At 42.3% G+C, this 21,841-nt stretch overlaps 1 protein-coding gene across 1 annotated transcript; it reads left to right on the top strand.

Moving 5' to 3' along the window:
* The first annotated feature begins 1,057 nt into the window (after window positions 1–1,057).
* On the top strand, window positions 1,058–21,574 carry smg5 (SMG5 nonsense mediated mRNA decay factor). The gene is made up of 22 exons (XM_063879826.1): window positions 1,058–1,464; window positions 2,125–2,223; window positions 6,837–6,960; window positions 7,963–8,119; window positions 9,024–9,113; window positions 9,413–9,502; window positions 12,246–12,324; window positions 12,402–12,527; window positions 13,273–13,341; window positions 13,768–13,994; window positions 14,090–14,227; window positions 14,497–15,405; window positions 15,506–15,675; window positions 15,758–15,833; window positions 16,383–16,558; window positions 17,084–17,242; window positions 17,940–17,999; window positions 18,478–18,637; window positions 19,283–19,373; window positions 19,538–19,612; window positions 19,727–19,865; window positions 20,197–21,574. Exons 1-22 carry the CDS (start codon window positions 1,400–1,402, stop codon window positions 20,278–20,280), a joined length of 3,363 nt encoding a protein of 1,120 aa, XP_063735896.1. The 5' UTR covers window positions 1,058–1,399; the 3' UTR covers window positions 20,281–21,574.
* Window positions 21,575–21,841: the final 267 nt, after the last annotated feature.

Genomic DNA, 21,841 nt, shown 5'->3' with positions numbered 1-21,841 from the left:
ACCCTCTCCAGCTGAGTTGCTTAGAGCGAGGATGGCATGCAGGCAGGATCTCAGAACTGGGGACTAGACTGGATATAGCAAGTTTGTAATTATCCTCGTCCACCTACACTTAATCGCTTGCATTTCCTTAGTGTGTTGGCACCTTCTGAGTTCGGACTGAACAGGAAAAAAATTGCATAATGGAGGAGAAATTACATGGTTCATAAGAGTTTTGAGTTTAAACCTGAACATGCTCAAGCCTCTAGCATAAAATACATTCATATAATATTTCTGCATGGTTAAACTCTGAATAATATTGATGAAAGTGAAATAGAGTTTAGATTTTCTGTATCAAACTATGTACCTATAAAACGTGATAAATTTGCATTGAATAATTTATCCTAATAACATCTTTTTATCAAACGTAACTTCAACCTTAGTTAATAAATGAATAAAAATCTCCCTAACTGAACTTTAAAAAATACAAATAAATGACACATTAATATAAATCTCGAAATGCCATTTATTTGGAACTTTTACTTACAGTAGCCTTCATAGGGATGTTAAAACAACTATGATCTTTATAGACCTCTACTGGCAACCAAGAGAAACTACAACAACAGAGTTTACAGTCGCTATGGTCGCTATGCAATGGAGGGAAATCGTTATTTTTAATAATAACAGAAATGTGCAAATAATCGAAATATGAATGCAAATATAATGAGAAGTTGAAAGCAATTGATGTTGTTTGTGACACAACCACAATAATATTTGCATATACATACAGTAAAGTAATGCATGCAAGTATGTATTGCAAAATTACAAAACAGTGATATGACTCCAAAATGGGCAATTTTGCAATGAGCATTGCTTCTATTGTCAATAACACTTTTAGATTTGTACAGTGGTAATGTTACTTTTCTCAATATTTCCTGCACCATTTATTTTCTAAAAATGTCTAATATCCTCTGGCAAAGGAAACATTTTGATCACGATATTCGGAAATGGGGGCATCAGTATACAACCTGGCAACCCCTGAGTGCGATCTGTACTCTCGCGATATTCAGGCGGTCACTGCCTGAGGAATAATGGCCGCCTTCGTAGCAATGGCTGGAATGGGGAACAACACAAGAGACATATCAGAGCGTTTTAGCTGACCAGGAAGACCCCAAATCACCAGGCACCCCCCCCCTACCCGGTTTTCATAACGAATGGGTAGAGGGGGTCTTGCCAAAGGACACAAGAAACGAAAGAGACTCGGAGGGAAAGAGAGGAAAGCTAACCTTGATAGCTAGCGCTAGCTGGTTGTCACTGCCGGGGGAACAAACCCGAGTATCCGTGACAACTGCGTGTCTGAACGACTGGAGGAAGCGGGAGCAGCTGCTGGAGCTAGTGATCAAACCACTGGGTGCTTGCTAACATGAGTGGACCGGGGCAGGACAGCGAGCCCGAGGCGAAAGTCCTTCTCATCAAGCGGCTTTACAGGTAATATTAAGATGCAGAGGCCGTTTTGCGTTTAGCTAACTGGGTTGCTAATTGAACGTTATAGTGCTGGTTAATTTAGCGCTAGCCCATCATGTTTGCTACCACAATAAAGGGTCCATGATCTATTCTTCCATTCCGCATCATGTCTGTACAATAAGAAGCCCAACTTCAGATACATTGACCGGGCACTCATCATGCTGTGTGTAGCTTGTGTTAGCTGCATTTGTCATTGTTTCACTTCTGTATGTATCCATCTAATTAAGTAAAGCAAAAGAAGATACATATGCAATAACATGAAACATTGCAAAGATGGGATGTTAAAACCCTGATTACTTGTTAAGGACACCCACCTAACATTGAAATTAAACACAGCTACCCGTATGCTTGCCATTAGTTGACATGGATGAAATCATACCTTATTTACATAGAACTGTACTTTGTGAACACATCGATCCATCAACAGATCTGGTGTTACAATGAAACTGTGAAAGGCAATAGGAAGCAACTAAAAACATTTAATTACAAAAGTACCTCCCTAGTGTGCTTAGTACAGAGAAATGAAACAGAAAGTATGTTTGCTAGCTTTACTACCGGCACTGTCCCAGCTTCAGTCTTGTCATTATACTAACTAATATTCTCTATTTGCCCAATGGTTCCCAGGGCTGTGGTGGAGTCTGTGCACAAGCTGGATGTCATCATCGGGAGCAAAGCATCCTACAGAGAGGTCTTCAAGCCGGAGAACATCAGCCTTCGCAACAAGTGTGTACATCTGTCTAAGCAGCATTGTGTGTCAAAGGAGGCAGAAGTTAAATTTAAACATCTGGCCAGTTGTTCTGAACATAATTATGATTTTAAACCACTTGCACAGCTCAACTCCAGTTCATTTAGCTAAAAAGACTTAATTTCTAGGATGCTGTGTTAAATTGGGCATGACTATATTCCCCCTAGAGCATATCTGTGAGATTATAGACCCTGATCAGACCTGATATTTTGAATCCAAATTCTGTCCAAATCCAGTTCCCATTAGAAACATGTCTAATGTATCTTAACTGACCACATAAGCTTCAAGATTTAATTTAAATCTAAGTGTGAGGAGTTGTGATCTCAGCATACAATGAACTTAAAAGAGAAAGTGGAATTTGGAGTTAAATGTGAGGAAGTTTCTTGACTGTGTTTACTCCACACAGACAGCGAGACAGAGGAGATGGTATCTTGTTTGGACCTGTGACTGCATTAGGAACCAACATGCACTCTTAAGAATGACTTTCTATCAGGGCTGCATTCAGAGCCTAAGCGGCTGGCTGGTTAAGTAATTAAGCAGAACATTAATTGTCAACGACTTAGCTAATCAGCTAATTGCGTTTTTCAAGGAAAGCTGCCAAACCGTTGCTAATTCCAGTGCCTTATTGTGATTATTTGGTTTTAGTTTTTTATATAATTTTGGACTGAATATCTGTAGAATATGGACTGTATTGGAAGTCATATTTTGGTTTTATTACCGTTTTTATGGCATTTTGTAGACAAAGCGTATCATCACTTATCAAGAATATAGTTGTATGATTCAGCGTTTGTTGCATGCGCATTTATATTACAATACTAGGGCTTGTGCATCTCTGAATACCGGCCACCAGCATGTGGAAGTGATCAGATTCCTTTTTCCAAATTTTCAGTTCACACACGAGTCATCATTTGTACTTCACTTGCATATGAGATCATTTGTCTCCCTAGTGCAAGGTGAGGCTTTTTATTGTTCTTGAGTATTATATAATCTTCTTCGGCTTTGAAGGAGCAAGCAGAGAAGCACCTCATCGAGAAGGACATAATGAGAGATACTGCGTGCACTTGGCTAACTATTATCAGAATCTTGTCATTGCCCACACACAAAGGGGAGTAAGATTTCACAATATTCTTGTGAACAACTCGGACTTCTTAAACAGTTTTCACGGACCATATGAGTCACAGAAAGGGAAAGGCATGCTTACACTGCGCTTACATTTTCATTATTGATTTATTTACAGACTATTAACTCGATTAATCATTAAAAAAATGTTAACCAATCAAGCATGTATCCCTTAAGGGTTTTTAAGTCAAGCATTGCCCAACCTGTTGTTGTGAAACTAGGTTGACTCATTGGTCCACTTGTCAAACCGGTGACCCAACCACCTCCCTGTAGTGCTGGGCGGTATGGCCAAAAATGTATATCACGGTATTTTTAAAAATTTTAACGGTTTCACGGTATATGGCGGTATTTTTTTTTTCATGCATAATCAGCTGTTCACAGCATTTTCTACTGGTTGAGAACGGAATTACTGCAGTAGATAGACTTAGGATGGTCTTATGTTCTGTCATGAATACTGTAGAATAACTCCACACTAGTAAAGGTTCGCATGGCCCCAGAAAATGATGCTGTTTACAAAGAAGAGCTACTCATGATTCTATTGAAGTAAGGAATTGGAATGCAAAGACAATTGCAGTCAAAATAGAGAACTTTTACTGTGCAAATTTCAAACATCTTTATAAAAAATCAATACAAAACAATTGTGCAACTTAAAATAATTATACTTCTGTATTATGTTTGAGGTATATTCACATTCAAATAAATAGTAAAACAAAGTGAACTGAACAGCGTGCAAAGGTAACTGGCATAATAAATACAAAAAGGTGTGCAACTTGCATTGGTTCCCAGGTACTGTATTCAAGTAAATTAGAAAAGAATTGACTTGAATTGCTTTGAGGACGTCAAACAAACAAAATAGCCAAATAAAATGATGCAACTTGCATAAGTTATAACTTCCTTCAAAAGTATTGCTTCAAAACCAGTATTGAACATATAAAATAAATATATAGTGCAACTTAGCTCACAGGATTATCCTGTATAATGCAAACAATAATCACACATTTCAGCATTTACAAATTTTGAGCCAGGAAAACCAGACGGTCCACAGCATCTGGTTTGAGTGCAGCCCTGTGGCAAGTGACAATATTGCCACCAGTGCTAAACACTCTCTCAGATGGAGCACTGGTGGCAGGGATGCATAAATACTGCCGAGCAAGCTTGGCAATCCGAGGGAAATTTGTCTGATGGCATCTCCACCAGTCCAGCGGGTCTGCATCACTGTCAACCTCTGTGGTCTGTAAGTAGACGGTCAGCTCCATTTTAACGCTTTCCTCTTCTGACACAGTGCTGCTGCTGCTGCTGCTGGTGGTGCTGGTGCTCTGCCTTTTGAAAAAGCTGGCCAAAGTCTTTTTTCTTTTTTCCTCAGGAGCAGGAACAGGCTCTGCCTCTGCTGCTGCTGCTGCTGCCCCAGCAGCCCCTGAGAGAGTGTCCTGTTGAGCCTGTACTAGTGACACTATTTCTCTGGTTGCTCTGCGTAGAACCTGCTCCACCTTTTCTTTGTCCATATACTTGGTTCTAAACCGTGGATCGAGAAGAGACGCAATGTCAAGCAGGTCATCTGTGTCCTCATCAGCATACTTTTCATTCAAGTAGGCAAGAATGTTTCTCTTCACATCCTTCGTCAGCTGATTATCACTCTCTTCCTCTGCCAGAATGGATGTGTTGAAGAGACTGAGCACTGGCTTGAGGTAGGAGACACTGACATATTTCTCTCCTGATAAGGCATCTGTAAAGTCCTGGAGTGGGCTCAACACCTTGTTGACAGCCTCTAGGACATCCACATCTTGCCAGTGAAGGACCAAGTGCCTTGATTTTTTGTCATCTTTTAGAACCTGACTAATGGCCCTCTCTTGTTCAAGTACTCTTTGAATCATCATTTGACGTGATCCCCACCTGGTAGGCGTCTCAGTTGTGAGCACATGCTTTGGAAGGCCCAGATCATTCTGAACCATGGCCAGGTCCCTCCTTTTCTTCCACGAGTATGAGAAGGCTGACACAATTTTTTTGCAGACACCTACTGCTCGTTGAATGCGGTCGTCTTTCACACCTCTCTCTGTAAAAACAACAAATAATTATATTAGTTCACTTATCCTGATGTTAATTAAAACATTGATTTTACTTTAGCCCCTAACCAATTTATTACATTTAACCCACATACAACAAGTTGAAAATAATCAAGTTAATAACAATAATAATAATGATGATGATGATTATAAGGGATAACAGAAAACTCCTTTTTAATATAATTTTAAAGCTATCAATTATAGTTCACTATTAATATCATAATTATTGCTTACCTATGGCTAGGTGAAGCCTGTGACCAAAGCACTGGAGTCTTGTCCAATGGTTCAGCTCGATGGCCTTCTTGATGTTGGCTCCATTGTCTGTTGTGATGGCCACTAGCTTCTGTTCTGAAAGCCCCCAGGAATCAAGTGCCTCTTGTAGGCCTGCTGCAAGTAACTCTCCAGTATGGTCATCAGGAAAGTAACTGGTTTGCAAGCAATGGCTTTCCAACACCCACTCGTCACTTATGAAGTGTACTGTAAGACTAAGGTATGGATCCATAGTCCGACTGGACCACATATCTGTCGTTGCTGCAAAGTGCTTGACGGTCGCTAGGTCTGTTTCCAGCTTAGCTCTGTGCTTTTGGTATAAGTTGGGGATAGCTACTTGGCTAAAATATTTTCTGCTCGGTATTTCATACCTAGGATCCAGCGTGTGGATCATCTTCGTGAAGCCTTACTTTTCGACAGTACTCAGCGGAACCATGTCTTTGGCTATGTGGATAGTGATCGAATTTGTGATCTCGACCCACCGTTTGCTCTTTTTATCGTAGGCAGTCCCTCTAGCAAACGCGTCTCGAAGTGTCATTTGGCTAGACTTTTCTTTAGCTTTCCCCGTGTTACCTGCTGATGTGGAGGGTGCTGACCTTAGCTTCATGCATTCTTGATATTCCACGACATGCTTGCGGCTTAGGTGGTGGAGCAAATTGCTCGTGTTGCCGCCTCCGGCGACAACTTTAGCCCGACAACACTTGCATAAAATGGATGTTTGGTCGACGTCGGATTTTTTAAAACCAAAAAACTTCCAAACAACAGACACGGCTCCTTTTTTTGGCACAAGTTCTTCTGTGTCAGCATGTTATGCAGCGTCGATTTCCAAACTTTCCATGGTTATCCTATCCATTCACAGTTACGTTACTCCACTCCACGTTACACCACTCCAGTCACTGTTTACCTCCCCTCGCAGTCGCACCATGCGTGATTAGATGCGCAACAGTGAAAAGGGTCCTGACTGAAACAGTGTCGATCGGCACAGCGTTCCGAACGTTGTGTAATCAAATGCACCGGTATGGCGGTTTATTACAAATTCATATCATAACGAAAATATAAACCGGTATTCGGTGCGAACCGGTATACCGCCCAGCACTACCTCCCTGGCTTATGCATGTGTGTGCTGCTTTCTGTGTTTTCAGGCTGAGGGAGCTCTGTGTGAAGCTGATGTTTCTCCATCCTGTCGACTACGGGCGTAAAGCTGAGGAGCTGCTCTGGAGGAAGGTCTACTATGAGGTCATCCAGGTTATCAAGACCAACAAGAAGGTAACTGGCTCTGTAGCAGTGTGTAAAAAAAACCCTCCTGGCATGTGTCAACCCAGACAGTTTTCTGTTGTTATCCAGCATGACTTCCTGGCTGCCACTTAAAGGTCAGCTCTACCATTACATCTGCCATTCTGTGGTCACTGGTGCGTAGCATACAAATAGCGTGTTCCTTATATGCATGGAGGGTTTCAATGGAAATCAAACTTCTAAAATACCTTTTGGCACATTGCTTTGAAATTGGACCAACACCCTGAAAACCATCCCAAATGATTGCCCTTATCAAAAGTAGCCAGGTCATTCCTGTACCGTACCAAGTGTGTGATTCAGAGGCTTGTGAACTGATATGTTTAAAATGACGTACGTCAAAAGCAGTTCTAGTAATTTGTACCTACTTTTGTAAGTAAAAAAGTATCTTCTTGAAGTGGAACTCCACCAATTTGATCTAAAAAAAAGTCAGTTTACTGGTTTTTGTGTAGTACTAGTGTTTAAGCAGTGCTTTGGTCAACTGCAGGTTATTCGTTGGAACTCTTATTCATGTAAGTTAGCGTAGAAATACAAGTTTGAAAATGGAAAGAAATGTCTGCCGGTGTTTGGATGTAGACGACTCTTCCTCTCTGCTTTAGGTTAGTGGCTCGAGGCTGTGTTGATCACTGTTGGTTTGTTTGTAGATTCAAATGTGTTTCACTATCATTGAGTATTATGTGGGTAATACTGGCATCCTGTTTTGACAAGGAAGAGAAATGAATGGCAAAGATATGATTCATCTGTTTTCCTTCTGAGTCAAACAATATGCTATACAGTGGAGTAGTCTTATGAAGCTCATTCATTAGCATGCCAGTTTTTATTTTGCAATGGTTTGCAATATATTTTAGTTTTCCATGCTTTTGGGCCTTTTTGATGCTCATTGTTAACTGTTTTAAAACTTAGATCCTGATTAAAATTGTTGTTGTGGTCTATAATATCTTGCTTGCTGTCCTTTCTTTTTCGTTTCCTCCCCTGTAGCACATCCACAGCCGCAGCGCTCTTGAGTGCGCCTACCGTACACACCTGATCGCCGGCGTGGGTTTCTACCAGCACCTGCTGCTTTACATCCAGTCACACTACCAGCTGGAGCTGCAGGACTGCATCGACTGGACCCACGTCACGGACCCACTGATAGGTGAGACACTGATTCATGCACAGACACTGACATAAAACATGCAAGCAGCTAAATAAAAATGAAAAGCAATACTTTTTTAGAAGCCTGAATGCTTTATAGGCTTTTCACAGAACAATAATGGCAGATTTCTATTTAGCTGCTTTGTATTTTGTATGCTGGTTCACTTAAATGACTTACTAGAACACTTATTAGAATATAACTGAGCAACAGTTAACTCGTCCTTTTTCTACTGTAACAGCTTGACATGCTTTTCTCTTTCTTGTTTGTGATTTACTTATCTATCTAAATCCACTGGCTAAGATCTTATTATGTTACCATCTTTGCAAATCAAATGTATAATAAACTCTGAAAGGACTCACTCTAAGTTGACAGCTGGTATTATGTACTTTCACACTCCGGATAAAGAATGGAGTGATCACACCACTGCGTTACGACCAGATGCTAATGTCTCCATTGTCTGAATATAGTCTTATCAGATGCAAAGCAGACACATGGGTGGAGAAATGCCAAGTCAGAGTATTGTCGGTAAAGATGAACTGAAGCAGGTGCAGGGGTCACCATAGTTTGTGGTATACTAATCCTTTTCCTCAGAAGCCATCAGACAACAGGGGCTAACAGGGGGAAATGTAAATGTCCCGTCTTCCGGCATGAAGTGAAAGTTTATCTAATCTGTGATCTGCTTTGCCGCCTAAAACAGAAGCACTTGTGGACTTTAACACCCCGGTGACGGAGAAACAGTACTTTAAGCAATGTCTCTGTTCCTATTGTATGGACTCTCTAAACTGTGGCTTTCCAGTGATTTGAGCTGGTCCTTTTTACATAACTCAAAGTCATTTTGGGTGGGTGCATCAGCTAAATGCTTGAAATGAAGGGGGGGAAAACATTGTGTAATTTTTCCTCTCAGGTCGAAAGAAACCAGTGTCAGCCACCCCCAAGGAGATGGAGTGGGCACAGATGGCCTGTCATCGCTGTCTGGTCTACCTTGGAGATCTAGGTAACAACATGATAATAGAGTATGCAATTACTTCTCCTTTTTCCCCAGCTTGTAACGCTGTGAGGCAGCATGTGTGTGTCATTCAGCGTGGGAAAAATTGGCTTAGCTATAGATTTGAAGAGAAGCTGTTTGGTTAATTTAGCCCCACGTGATACAGAGATATATGTATTAAAATACGCCGCAGCTGAAATGGGATTATAGAAGTGATTCAGTGTACATTTGCATATTTTAGCCTGAGTTTTATCCTTTTGTTAACATTTGTTATAACTTTATTCCTGTTAATAATGTGTCCTCTGCAGCCCGGTATCAGAATGAACTTGCTGGAGTGGAGGCTGAGCAGCTGGCAGAACGGTTTTACCATCAGGCGCTGTCTGTCATGCCACACGTGGGTGAGTGACTGCAATGTAACCATTTTTTTTTTTAAACAAATCTCCTGCTGTTGGTCAGGAAAAAACGTGGTACATTTTCTGGCCTCTGAGAGTGACAGGAATAGCGTTTTGAAAAAGCTTTGGAAATGCTTTCATAAGTAACATTTCTTTTAGTAGTCAAAATAAGTATGGCGTCTCATTGTTCAATAAAAAACAACAGCAATTAGAGAAGGATGCTTACAAATATGAATTCTCTTCATAATAGCGTTGTGGGGGAAAGTGGCGTTTAGATTTCAGTGAATTATGTGTTCAAACTCAATAAGATTGTCTTTCTTGGCTTCCTTTGTGAGAGTTGTATCCAAACAGCATCTGCAAAATGAAGTTTGAATCAGCAGCTGTTAGCTTAGCTTAGCCTAAAGACTTAAAAACAGAGAGAAATTGCGAACTTGCCTCCGTCCAAAAGGTAACAGCATCCGCTTATCAGCACCTCCACAGCTCACTGACACATGTCTTGTTTGTTTGATTTGTTCAAAAATGACAATTCGTCACTTTACAGGATGTGTGCCAGACATTTGTTTGGCCCAAGAGCAGTAACTTCCCCGCTGGTTCTATACAGCCCCGGAAAAAATTAAGAGGCCACTCCACATTTTTCTTAAATCTTTATCTCTCCACGCATGGCAGCCAGTCCGGTGTCTGTAGAATTTCAACACGGAGAAAAATTGTCAGTGGTTTATAGAATACAAAATCATTTAACTCAAAGACACACTTATAAATAATAAAACAAGACAAACTGATAATGCTGAAGTGGTCTCTTGATTTTTCCGGGGCTGTATGATGTAATATTACTGAGTCATTTTTACAATTCGTAAAACTAAGCAAAGGAGCATGTGACCCAACAAGCTTTATACAGTGGGGCAAAAAAGTATTTAGTCAGCCACCAATTGTGCAAGTTCTCCCATTTAAAAAGATGAGAGAGGCCTGTAGTTTTTATCATAGGTATACCTCAACTATGAGAGACAGAATGAGAAAAAAAAATCCAGGAAATCACATTGTAGGATTTTTAATGAATTTATTTTCAAATTATTGTGGAAAATAAGTATTTGGTCAATAACAAAAGTTCATCTCAATACTTTGTTATATACCCTTTGTTGGCAATGACAGAGGTCAAACGTTTTCTGTAAGTCTTCACAAGGTTTTCACACACTGTTGCTGGTATTTTGGCCCATTCCTCCATGCAGATCTCCTCTAAAGCAGTGATTTTTTGGGGCTGTCGCTGGGCAACACGGACTTTCAACTCCCTCCAAAGATTTTCTATGGGGTTGAGATCTGGAGACTGGCTAGGCCACTCCAGGACCTTGAAATGCTTCTTACTAAGCCACTCCTTCGTTGCCCTGGCGGTGTGTTTGGGATCATTGTCATGCTGAAAGACCCAGCCACGCTTCATCTTCAGTGCCCTTGATGATGGAAGGAGGTTTTCACTCAAAATCTCACGATACATGGCCCCATTCATTCTTTCCTTTACACGGATCAGTCGTCCTGGTCCCTTTGCAGAAAAACAGCCCCAAAGCATGATGTTTCCACCCCCATGCTTCACAGTAGGTATGGTGTTCTTTGGATGCAACTCTGCATTCTTTCTCCTCCAAACACGACGAGTTGAGTTTTTACCAAAAAGTTCTATTTTGGTTTCATCTGACCATATGACATTCTCCCAATCCTCTTCTGGATCATCCAAATGCCCTCTAGCAAACTTCAGACGGGCCTGGACATGTACTGGCTTAAGCAGGGGGACACGTCTGGAACTGCAGGATTTAAGTCCCTGGCGGCGTAGTGTGTTACTGATGGTAGCCTCTGTTACTTTGGTCCCAGCTCTCTGCAGGTCATTCACTAGGTCCCCCCGTGTGGTTCTGGCATTTTTGCTCACCGTTCTTGTGATCATTTTGACCCCACGGGGTGAGATCTTGCGTGGAGCCCCAGATGGAGGGAGATTAGCAGTGGTCTTGTATGTCTTCCATTTTCTAATAATTGCTCCCACAGTTGATTTCTTCACACCAAGCTGCTTACCTATTGCAGATTCAGTTTTCCCAGCCTGGTGCAGGTCTACAATTTTGTCTCTGGTCTCCTTTGACAGCTCTTTGGTCTTGGCCATAGTGGAGTTTGGAGTATGACTGTTTGAGGTTGTGGACAGGTGTCTTTTATACTGATAACGAGTTCAAAAAGGTGCCATTAATACAGGTAACGAGTGGAGGACAGAGGAGCCTCTTAAAGAAGAAGTTACAGGTCTGTGAGAGCCAGAAATCTTGCTTGTTTGTAGGTGACCAAATACTTATTTTACCGAGGAATTTACCAATTAATTCATTACAAATCCTACAATGTGATTTCCTGGATTTTCTTTTCTCATTCTGTCTCTCATAGTTGAAGTATACCTATGATAAAAATTACAGGCCTCTCTCATCTTTTTAAATGGGAGAACTTGCACAATTGGTGGCTGACTAAATACTTTTTTGCCCCACTGTATGTGCTTGTAGTTTAAATGTATGCTTTAGTGGGATTGCTGATTTATTTGTCTCCTTCATTTGAACTATTTGTACTCCATGCTACTTTTCTCCTGAAGGAATGCCTAAGGTCCTCAACATTACATATTATTACAAAATGGTAATCCTAACTAATGGCACTGCATCATTTTTTTGGCATGTATTGTCTCTTATTTGTTTGTCAGTCTACACATCATGCAGCTGTTGGCTTACTTTCCCTCATCTGTCTCCAGGAATGCCTTTCAACCAGCTGGGCACACTGGCTGGGAGCAAGTTCTACAACGTTGAAGCAACCTACTACTACCTACGCTGGTGAGCAACGCCTCGTGTGATGTTAACCTTTGAAATGCAACATAACAAAAGTCTTACCATATGTTTCAATGTGCCAGTATCCAATCAGAATCCCCCTTTGAAGGCGCCTATGGCAACCTGAAGCGCCTGTTTGACAAGGCTGCCAAGATGTACCACCAAGTGAAGAAGCAGGAAATGAAGAAGCTGTCTCCATCTCGACAAAGGTGAGGATTTAAAAACAAATCTGAAAGCCCACCCGACACATAAAAAAAAATTACGTCCAGAGTGGGAACATTTCTGTTATTTAGGAAAACACGAGCCCAGTCTGGACAGCAGTGGTGTTAGTAATGGTTTTCACTGGCTGGCCTGGTTAAAATAAGACTCAAATTAAATATTTTCACTTCACTGATCAGACACTGCAGAGTCATTTTAGTCCCAATTGCCATCTGGGGGATTCACATGATTACCAACTTGCTTGCCCGCCGTTTGAATCACAAACACGCTCTTACCAGTGTTTGGATGAGCTGCATCTCCCTGCAGATGGGATTAGATAATTGATGATCCCTGAGGGGAAAGGAGATTGTTGAAGCAAGAAAAGAAAAATTGAGTAACACCAATCAGTAGGAATGAAAGTCCAATGAAGCATGTAATAAAAGTATTTCAAGAGATAAAGCCTGGAGTGTTCAATAAATAAACTAATGTTGTCAGGTTGATATGTATGGGCAAATAAAAGTAACACATTCTTTTGCTATGTACTTGAAAACAAGGCTGTTTGTGTGAACAGTAGTTACTTCCCCTGCTTCCAGTATTTAAGCTGAGGGCTCAAATCTGTTGCTTGGATCGTTTTACTACAGGTGCAGGTGCCGTTAAAGCATGAGCAGTAAATGGAAACTTGATTGATGAATTTGATTTAGAGCATTTGTTAGAGAAATGTGTTATTAACATTTTTGCTGTGACTATTTTCTGCAGATCTAAAGACATTAAGCACCTCCTGGTGAGCTTCATGTACCTCCAGAGCCTGCTGCAGCCCAAGAACAGGTGAGTGCTTGTGAGGTCACTTATCTTTCTCCACTGAACCGGTCCACTTTGGGAATAAGGCTCCGGCCTTAATTATTTCTAATCGTTAGACTTTTTCTTGGTATGTTAAGACTACATGAACACAGTTTGTTTAGCATTTTCATACTTATAATCAAATGAATCTATCTATAGTGATGTCAGATATTTGGATTTAGTACAATTGGACAGAGATTAACAGTGTACTTCCTGAAGAAAAGGTAAAACCAGAGGAAATAGTGTATCCTGAGGAAATATGTACAGCAAAAATGAGCATATGCTGATACCTGGTCACCTGACTTGCTACAGTGTTCTAATCATTATCCATGGACGATTCCCTGTCAGATTGTGTGCAGTGTATTTTCAGTGCATTGGTTTTATCGTGATGCTTCCTCTCCTCTGTGTCTGTAGCCTCATGGAGACGGAGCTGACGTCGCTCTGCCAGTCGGTGCTGGAGGACTTCAACCTGGTGCTGTTCTACCTGCCGCCTCCGCCACATGCCGGTGCTCACCAACCCCCCATCGAGGAAGAGGAGGAGCAGCAGCTGGCGGACAGCTCCTGCCCCATACTGCCCGACAGCCTCGTCTTCAAGATGGTGGTCACCTGTCTGATGGTGGTGCACAGCCTGAAGAGGGGAGGTTAGTGTGGTTGTTATACTGCCATAGGAAACGCTCTCTTCTGGCAGTTATCTTTAAAAATGGAAGTTCTGACAAATGTCGTTTTGCGTCTTCAGGATCGAAGCAGTACAGTGCTTCCATAGCTTTCACTCTGGCGCTGTTCTCCCATCTGGTGAACCACGTCAACATCCGGCTGCAGGCTGAGCTGGAGGAAGGGGAGAGCCAGGTGCCACCACTTCACACTGACGTCCCAGGTGAGAGGGGAAATCTCCATATCTAAAAAAGGGAAAGGAACAACATTCAGCTTCAAGTTAGTTAAGACCAGTGTCTGACACATAGATCAATGCATCAAATCCCCATGGATGTGTTGTCATTTGCAACATTATTTAGGATTTATGAAACTGTAATCTTTGGGGTAAACTACAAGTATTTGTGAAGTCAAAAGCAATGTCAAGCTTTACACATCTTTAACAATTAACGTGAATGAATACAAACTGGCAGTCAATTTTCTTTTGTTTCACAGATGACCTGGAGATGAGGGATGTGTCAGCTCCAGCGACAGAGGGGAAGCCTCTGCAGAACGGCTCCCTGGAGCAAGAAGATGAGGAGGAGGAGGCGAAGGAGGAAGACGGCTCTGAGAGGGTGGGTGCCAAAAAGCCTTGCAGCGTGGAGGAACAGCGCAAGGTGGAGGAAGAGAAACAGAGACAAAAGAAGAAGTACACCCGCCTCTCCAGGCTGCGCCGACGCCGCTGCGCTCGCAAGGACACTCGAGGAGAGGATGAAAGCGACCTGAGCGAGGGCTTCGAGAGCGAAGAGGATGAAGATGAGGAGGACGAGAGGAGACGGCGCGCTGATTCAACAGGGGCAACCACGACAGGAACCCCGGTCAATCCTCCAGCCGTCAGGAAGGAGACAAAGAGAGGGGAGGAGGGCGTGTGGGGGAGTGGCTCGGAGGAAGAGGAGGAGGAAGGGGGGACGGCGTTTGATGTGGAGACCGACTCGGACATGAACAGCCAGGAGTCTCGCTCAGACCTGGAAGACATTGAAGACACAGAAAGCTCGGACCACTTGGAGGGTCAGGCGCGGGAACACCAGGACGAAGAGGAAGATGAAGAGCAACCCAAGGAAGAAGGAGGTGGGGACAGGGACGGGGATACGCCTCCAGCCACCAACGGCCCTCTGACGCCGAGTGACTCCAGCATCAGCAGCAACCTGCAGGCCATGTCCTCGCAGCTCTTCCAGGCAAAGCGCTGCTTCCGCCTGGCGCCGACCTTCAGCAACATGCTGCTGCGACCTCAAGCCTCATCCTCCCCGGGCATTCCCACCCCCACCGAGGTCTCTGCTCCCCCCTCCCAAGAGACACCCCCTCCTCCTGGGGATTTACCCTGCGATATCAACCCCGGAACGGCCAACGGAACCACCACGGAAAATGGTAATGTTTTGCCTCATTTTTTAAGTGATGTGTCTTTGTCTGCGTTTTGTTTCCAGTTTCTCCAACTTGTCTTTTATGTTTATTACCGCGTCACCTCTAGACTTGGACTCGGATACAGAAGGCAGCCAACACAGTACTCAATCCTTACCGAGTGAGAAAACCCTCTTAGAGAAGCTGGAGATTCTGACCAATCAGGGGTTGATACAGGTGGTCAAGGTGTTTGTCGATTGGCTGAGGACAAACACAGACATTATCCTCATGTGTGCACAGGTGAGGGGCAGAATGTCTTGTTTTTGTTTTTACATATAACACATTCGTCAGAGTAAATCTAACAACCTGGTTCCTTCTGCAGAGTTCTCAAAGCCTGTGGAACCGACTGTCTGTCCTGCTCAACCTACTACCAGATGGCAGCAAGATGCTCGAGGCTGGTGAGTTACGACATAAACATTTATACTCCTGTGTAGCTCCGCAGGCGCAGGATAGCACATCAGTATCTTAGTTTTTATTCCGACTGGCTCCAAAAGTGTCTTTTAGATACTAGGTGAAGACATCACATACACCAGTCATTCAAATAAGTGTATTTCACGAGAGTAGTAAAAAGTCCAGTCCAGATAAAGACAATACAACTTTCATCATTTCAATATTATCGTGTGTGGATTTGTGGTGAATCATTTCAATAAATCATTATGTGTGTTTAGTTAAGATTAAAAGCAAATGTAAAATACAAGTTTGATGCAGTTTGGTGGTGTGATGTATTTATGATTTCTTATGAGCATTGTGATTTTGATTTTGTCCATATCCCACAGCTCTTATTTTACCGCTGTACTGTGTGTTCTAACTTAATAAACAGTGATAATGCCCACTGCTGTCTCTGTGTTTATCACACACTGATGACTGTGCTCTAATTCAACAGCTCATGTATTTATTTATGTATTTATTTGTGTGTGTGTGTGTGTGTGTGTGTGTGTGTGTTGCAGAGCTGGGTCTGAGTGCCGAGGTGACGGAGCTGTTAAATGAGTGTGAGCAGCCCGGCTTGATCCAGAGTCTGCTTCTGCCCGAGGATTTGGCCCTGCGACACCTGCCCGCTCTGAACGCAGCTCACCGCCGGCTCGACTTCACTCACCGGAACCCCTCCCTCAGCTCCCTTCAGGAGGTACACACACACAGACACACACTTGATTCATTTTACAGATGTTCAGTGATGGTTGAAAACACAAAAAAAGCTTCAGCTCCAACATGCCAAATAAAGATATTAATATGTTGCCTTTTGTGTTGCCTTTTTCTTCTAAGCCAAGTTTGCAAATATATTTAAAAGGTCATTCTCAAAGAAAGTCCGATATAATTGTCCATTATTTTTATAATCACTGACATTTCAGGATAAACTTTACTCAGAATCCTAACCTAAGCATGGCAGAAGGACAACAATTGCCACTTTTTTACATTTATTACAGAAAGTGATTAGAGACCATTTAAACCTTTGGATATGTGATATGCCAATCTTACCCCAACATTGAAACAGTATTGAGTTAACACACACACATAGGGCCTTGGTTACACGATAAACCAAAATGTTGTACTTTGAGTAAAACATTTTTTTAAGTTACTTTGTCCTGCACAATATTTCATGATCAAACAATACAGAGGCTTTGAAGCATTTTCTCCTCCCTCTTTCCTCCAGTGTGTGGTGCGAGTGTGTTGCATTCGCAGTTTTGGCCACTTCCTGACGAATCTTCAGGGCAACGTGCTGCACTTCAACCCAGAGGCGGGCATCTTCACGAGCATCAGCCAATCTGAGCAGGATAATCTGGTGCAGCAGGCAAAGGCCCAGAACCGAATGGTGAGTGACATTCAAACAGAGGGGGTCTGCGTTCAGTCCACTCGCATTACTGTGTGCGGTTCGTACAGGGAAAATGTTTCTGTTCTTTTTATGCAACTGTTGGACTCAATACTAGGGCTGAACGATTAATTGCATTTGCGATAATACCGCGATATGACAAAACAAGATTTTCCAACCGCAAAGGCTGCGATTTGACTGGTCACGTGATCTGGTCACGTGACTTGCGAAGCCGAGCAGGCAGGGAAAGAAGTCAACGCTGCGCTTGAACCTGTTGCACAATGGCCTCAGGCTCGTCAGAAGAGTGCACGGCTGGAAGTTTGGTACCAAAGAGGGGCGGCACGTGAGTTGTGTGGAATTATTTTGGCTTTAAAAAGGAAGATGCTGCGCAACGTCAGGTATTGTGCAGAACGTGCCTCGCTGCTGTTGCTACCTCACGAGGTTCACGATTGTAATCACGATTGATTTATTGCTTGTGTTTGTTGAAAAATACATGAAAAGAGGACCTTGAAAAAATAATCGCATATTAAATCGCAATTGCAATATTGAGGAAAAATCGCAATTAGATTATTTTCCAAAATCGTTCAGCCCTACTCAATACATGTTGGATTAATGAACTGACACCAAAATGTTTTTTAACTTCCAATCAAAGCAAATATTCCTTTCTAACGCCAACTCTCCTGACTCTTTATTTGTCTAGGCGGAAGAGGAGGCTCGTCGAAATCGCTTGATGAGGGATATGGCCCAGCTTCGACTACAGGTTTTTAATATTGTCACTCTTTCCACTGACTGATTAGCCTGTCTGTGTTTCCCTTTGAAATCTGAGCAGTTATACAGCATAGATACACTCTGTGCTGATACAGTCAGTACTGACAAAAGAGCAGAGTTCCTAGTCAGAGAGAAACTGTATTCACTTTTCTTTATGAATGGTAAGAATTACAGTTTCTATAAAAACCTTTATATTGAGTTAAAGATCTAATTTGTGAGGAACAATATTAGTTAAAAGGCCATGGTTCAGGTGACATGAACATGAACCAGCTGAAGTCCAAATCATTCTGAACCTTAAATGGATGTATCTGATTGAGGTTGAGCAAACCATAAAGGAACCCTGATAAAGAAAACAAACTACATTTTTGTGAGCATACAGTAAACCCCACACATGCATCCTACATTAATCCACTGTATTACATCAATCACTCATAATCAGCTGTTGTATTTGTTCCTGTCTGTCCCTGCAGTTGGAGGTGTCGCAGCTAGAGGGCAGCCTCCAGCAGCCTAAGGCTCAGTCCTCCATGTCTCCCTACCTGGTGCCAGACACAGCTGCTCTCTGCCAGCATCTGAACCTCATCCGGCAGCTGGCCGGCAGTGGCTGCTTCATCATCATCATCCCGAGGACAGGTCAGTGCCCCCAGCCGCACCTGTGTGTGTGTGTGTGTGTGTGTGTGTGTGTGTGTGTGTGTGTGTGTGTGTGTGTGTGTGTGTGTGTGTGTGTGTGTGTGTGTGTGTGTGTGTGTGTGTGTGTGTGTGTGTGTGTGTTCGTTCAGCCCCTGTGTGTAGCATAACAAACAAGGTAGATAGTGGAGATTCAGGGATTTGCTTTGATGCATTTCGTGATCTCTGACTTTACTGCCGAGAGGGGAAAAAATGCCGAATTTATTACAGGACTTTATTTTCCATTCACGTAACTCTAATTCAATATCTTTCAACAGGGTCTCTGCAGGTTATTAATGGAAAATAGCAGGTCATTTAATCTATTAATCATTATTAGATGGATTTTGTCATTTTTCTTCATTTTCTTGGGCACTCGATCATCAACCATAATAAGCTATTCTGACATTTTACATTTTAAACAAGTTCTTGATTAAGAAAAAGTTTCAGCCTTAAACATCAAGTCACTGCTGATGTGACAGCTGTGCTTTAGTGACTTAATATACAGAATGTACCAAGCTGCTATCCAGCCGTGCAAAGATGATAAACAAACAACAACGAATGTGCCGGGTTTAAACATTCGACCTTGGCAATTCATCTGCTTCTGTGTTGCAGTGATTGATGGGCTCGACAGGCTGAAGAAGGAAAATGCCGGTGCAAGGGACGGCATCCGCTTCTTGGAATCTGAATTTCGCAAAGGAAACAGGTGGGTGTTTATATTATATATGTAAGGTTACTAATGGAAACCCTTGCTGGGCTTTTCAGAATTAGATGTTGATGGATTTCCTAGTACATGTTAAAACCTCACTTTTACCTGATAAAGTTCAACTTCAACAATCTGTTTAACCTGTAAACCTCATCCTTCTGTAGGTACATACGCTGCCAGAAGGAGTCTGGAAAAAGTTTTGAAAGAGATAAACTGAAACGTCAGGATATCGAAGCCTGGTAAACCTTGCCCCTCTTCTACATTTACCTATGTTTGATTCGTATTATACTCGAGACTGGATGAGTGTGACTTCTTTTCTGATTGGTCCTCCTTTTTTTTCTTCTTTTCTCTAGGCAATTATACAAGATGGTGGACAGTTGTCGTCAGCTCACAGTCTCCCAGAGCAACGGAGATGAAGACACAGCTGGCATGGTGACCATTCTCACTGACCATCAGGTGGAAGAGCTTTGCACCCGGTCAGCAGCGATGAAGGTCAGTCACTCATCTTATTGTGTTGCGTTTCAGACACTCAGGAAGTTGACATTTTTCAACACAACTTATCAAATCTGTATGGTGTTTTTAAGTTTCTGCTCTATTTCTGCTACAGTGGGTCTAATTTAACTAACACTGCTCTTGTTTTTAACCTAGTTTCATCTTGTTTTATAAAGCAAAAAGGACACACCTTTTGCTTTTTAGTTTGTAGCCATTCGATTTCACACACTTTGTATTCTTTCAACTCTCTTTTCAAAAACATTTGCATAATGAGAATGGGTTTTATCGCTCATTTTTTGCATACATTTGAATGCCGTTTTTTTTTTTTCAGGCGGCGATCCAGGCCGCAGGCTCGGCGGGGATGGAGCTGAAGAACATCGTGGAGTTTTACCGGCAGTGGAAGGAGATTGGCTGAGAGTTTTAATGGGGGCAGCTGTCGGCGCTGCGAACAGCTGATCGATCACAACACTCGCTCCCTCTCTCTCTCCCACTCTTTTGCTCTGTGTGTATCTGCGTCTCCGAAGGCAAAAACCAACTCAAAAGAAAGTTGAATCGAAGGAAAGAGTTTAAGCTTAGAGGGGTGGAAAAGTTAAAACAGTGGAGTAATAAAAAAAAAAAAAGAGAAATGCGGGCGAACTGGCGCTGTAAGGAAGAGCAGATCTCCCACCTCCCAATCCTAAACATAAAGAGTGGTGCGGGGTGCGGAAACGGTGGGGGAACGCTACACAACTTTTTAAGTGCCCCTGGTTCACACCCTAACCAGGAATACACTGTATATGTTAGCAAACAAGTACATACGTGTCGAGAGAGAAACCGCACCACACATAAACACATTCATGCTCAGATGAATCCATATAGATGTTTAGAGCAGTGGTATGGGTTTTTTGTTCCCTCCTTCCCTTTCCCTTCAGTCTTTATTTGAGAAAACAGGGTAAAGAATGTGCGAGTATGGTATGGCTGCGTTGATGTGGGAAGCCGAGGGTGTATGAAGACAACTTTAAGACAGAGAAAACACTCTGTCCACCTGACACCTGAGGCCCCAGCCCAACAAAACAAACCAAGCGTCTCATAGCTCATAGGCCTCTAGGAAAGCTTGTGGACGACAAATGTTTACTTCTCTGAGATCGGCTTTTTTTCCTATGTGGCTTTTTTTTATTTTAATTTGGTTTTGTTTTTCTTTATTTGCGGTGTTCTTTGTGACCAGTGACTTATGTATTGTGCTATCTCTGTATGAGAAGAGGAAAGAGAGAAAAAACAAGACAGGCTTTCCCTGTTAAAGGTTTTAATTTGGATTTTATTTTTGTACCCAAATGATGTTCTTTATTTTGCTTTTTGTAAGCTACATCTGAATGAGATACGCAAGAATGTTTAAGGGAAGGGAAGGGGTTGTTGTCGTGTTGATCCACTGAACAAATCCTTCAGTAATGAAATTAACCTATAACCCAGAATATATTTATCAAGGTGTCATGTTAGAGGGAGCAGCTGATTAACCTCATGTTGTAGCTAGCCATTGAGGAAGCCCGGAGGAGAGAGGCCCCGCTGACTCTCCCAGAGGACTGTGGGTTGTGTTTGGACCCCTATAAACTCCTAAAATGTATCCCATCTACATCACCATTTCCATAGTGACTGTCCCATCATGCACAGTGCAAAAGAAAACCAGTATATGTGTCTGGCCATGCATTGAACAATAAAAAGAAACTTGTATAAGATGATGACTCCTCTTCTTACAATTCCTCACTGCCATTCAATTAATTGCTGTCGAAAAAAATAAGCATTCGAGAAATTGAGTTTACTTTTCATGAACCGTACTTGGCCTCTGAAAATAGTTGTGTAATTACTTTAAAGAGAGATCAAATGTCATGTCAGTAGAGCAACACATGGGGCTGTATTGGAGAAGAATTGTCGTTTCATTCAGGGTGTGGGGGGACATGAAATACAATCCAGGAAGTCCTCAGTTGTCAAAACAATGCTCAGAG

Source organism: Eleginops maclovinus, chromosome 3, assembly GCF_036324505.1.
Source record: "Eleginops maclovinus isolate JMC-PN-2008 ecotype Puerto Natales chromosome 3, JC_Emac_rtc_rv5, whole genome shotgun sequence".
Classification (NCBI taxonomy): Eukaryota; Metazoa; Chordata; class Actinopteri; order Perciformes; family Eleginopidae; genus Eleginops; species Eleginops maclovinus.
Note: the sequence above shows the minus strand (reverse complement) of the source record. Positions and strands in the feature narration are given on the sequence as shown.

Excerpts from the sequence above, each read along its gene's own strand:
- smg5 (XM_063879826.1), top strand. The coding sequence starts at position 1,400 with ATGAGTGGACCGGGGCAGGACAGCGAGCCCGAGGCGAAAGTCCTTCTC. Across the intron at positions 13,342-13,767 it reads CTGCTGCAGCCCAAGAACAG|CCTCATGGAGACGGAGCTGA; the intron begins GTGAGTGCTTGT and ends CTGTGTCTGTAG. Across the intron at positions 18,638-19,282 it reads CATCATCATCCCGAGGACAG|TGATTGATGGGCTCGACAGG; the intron begins GTCAGTGCCCCC and ends TCTGTGTTGCAG.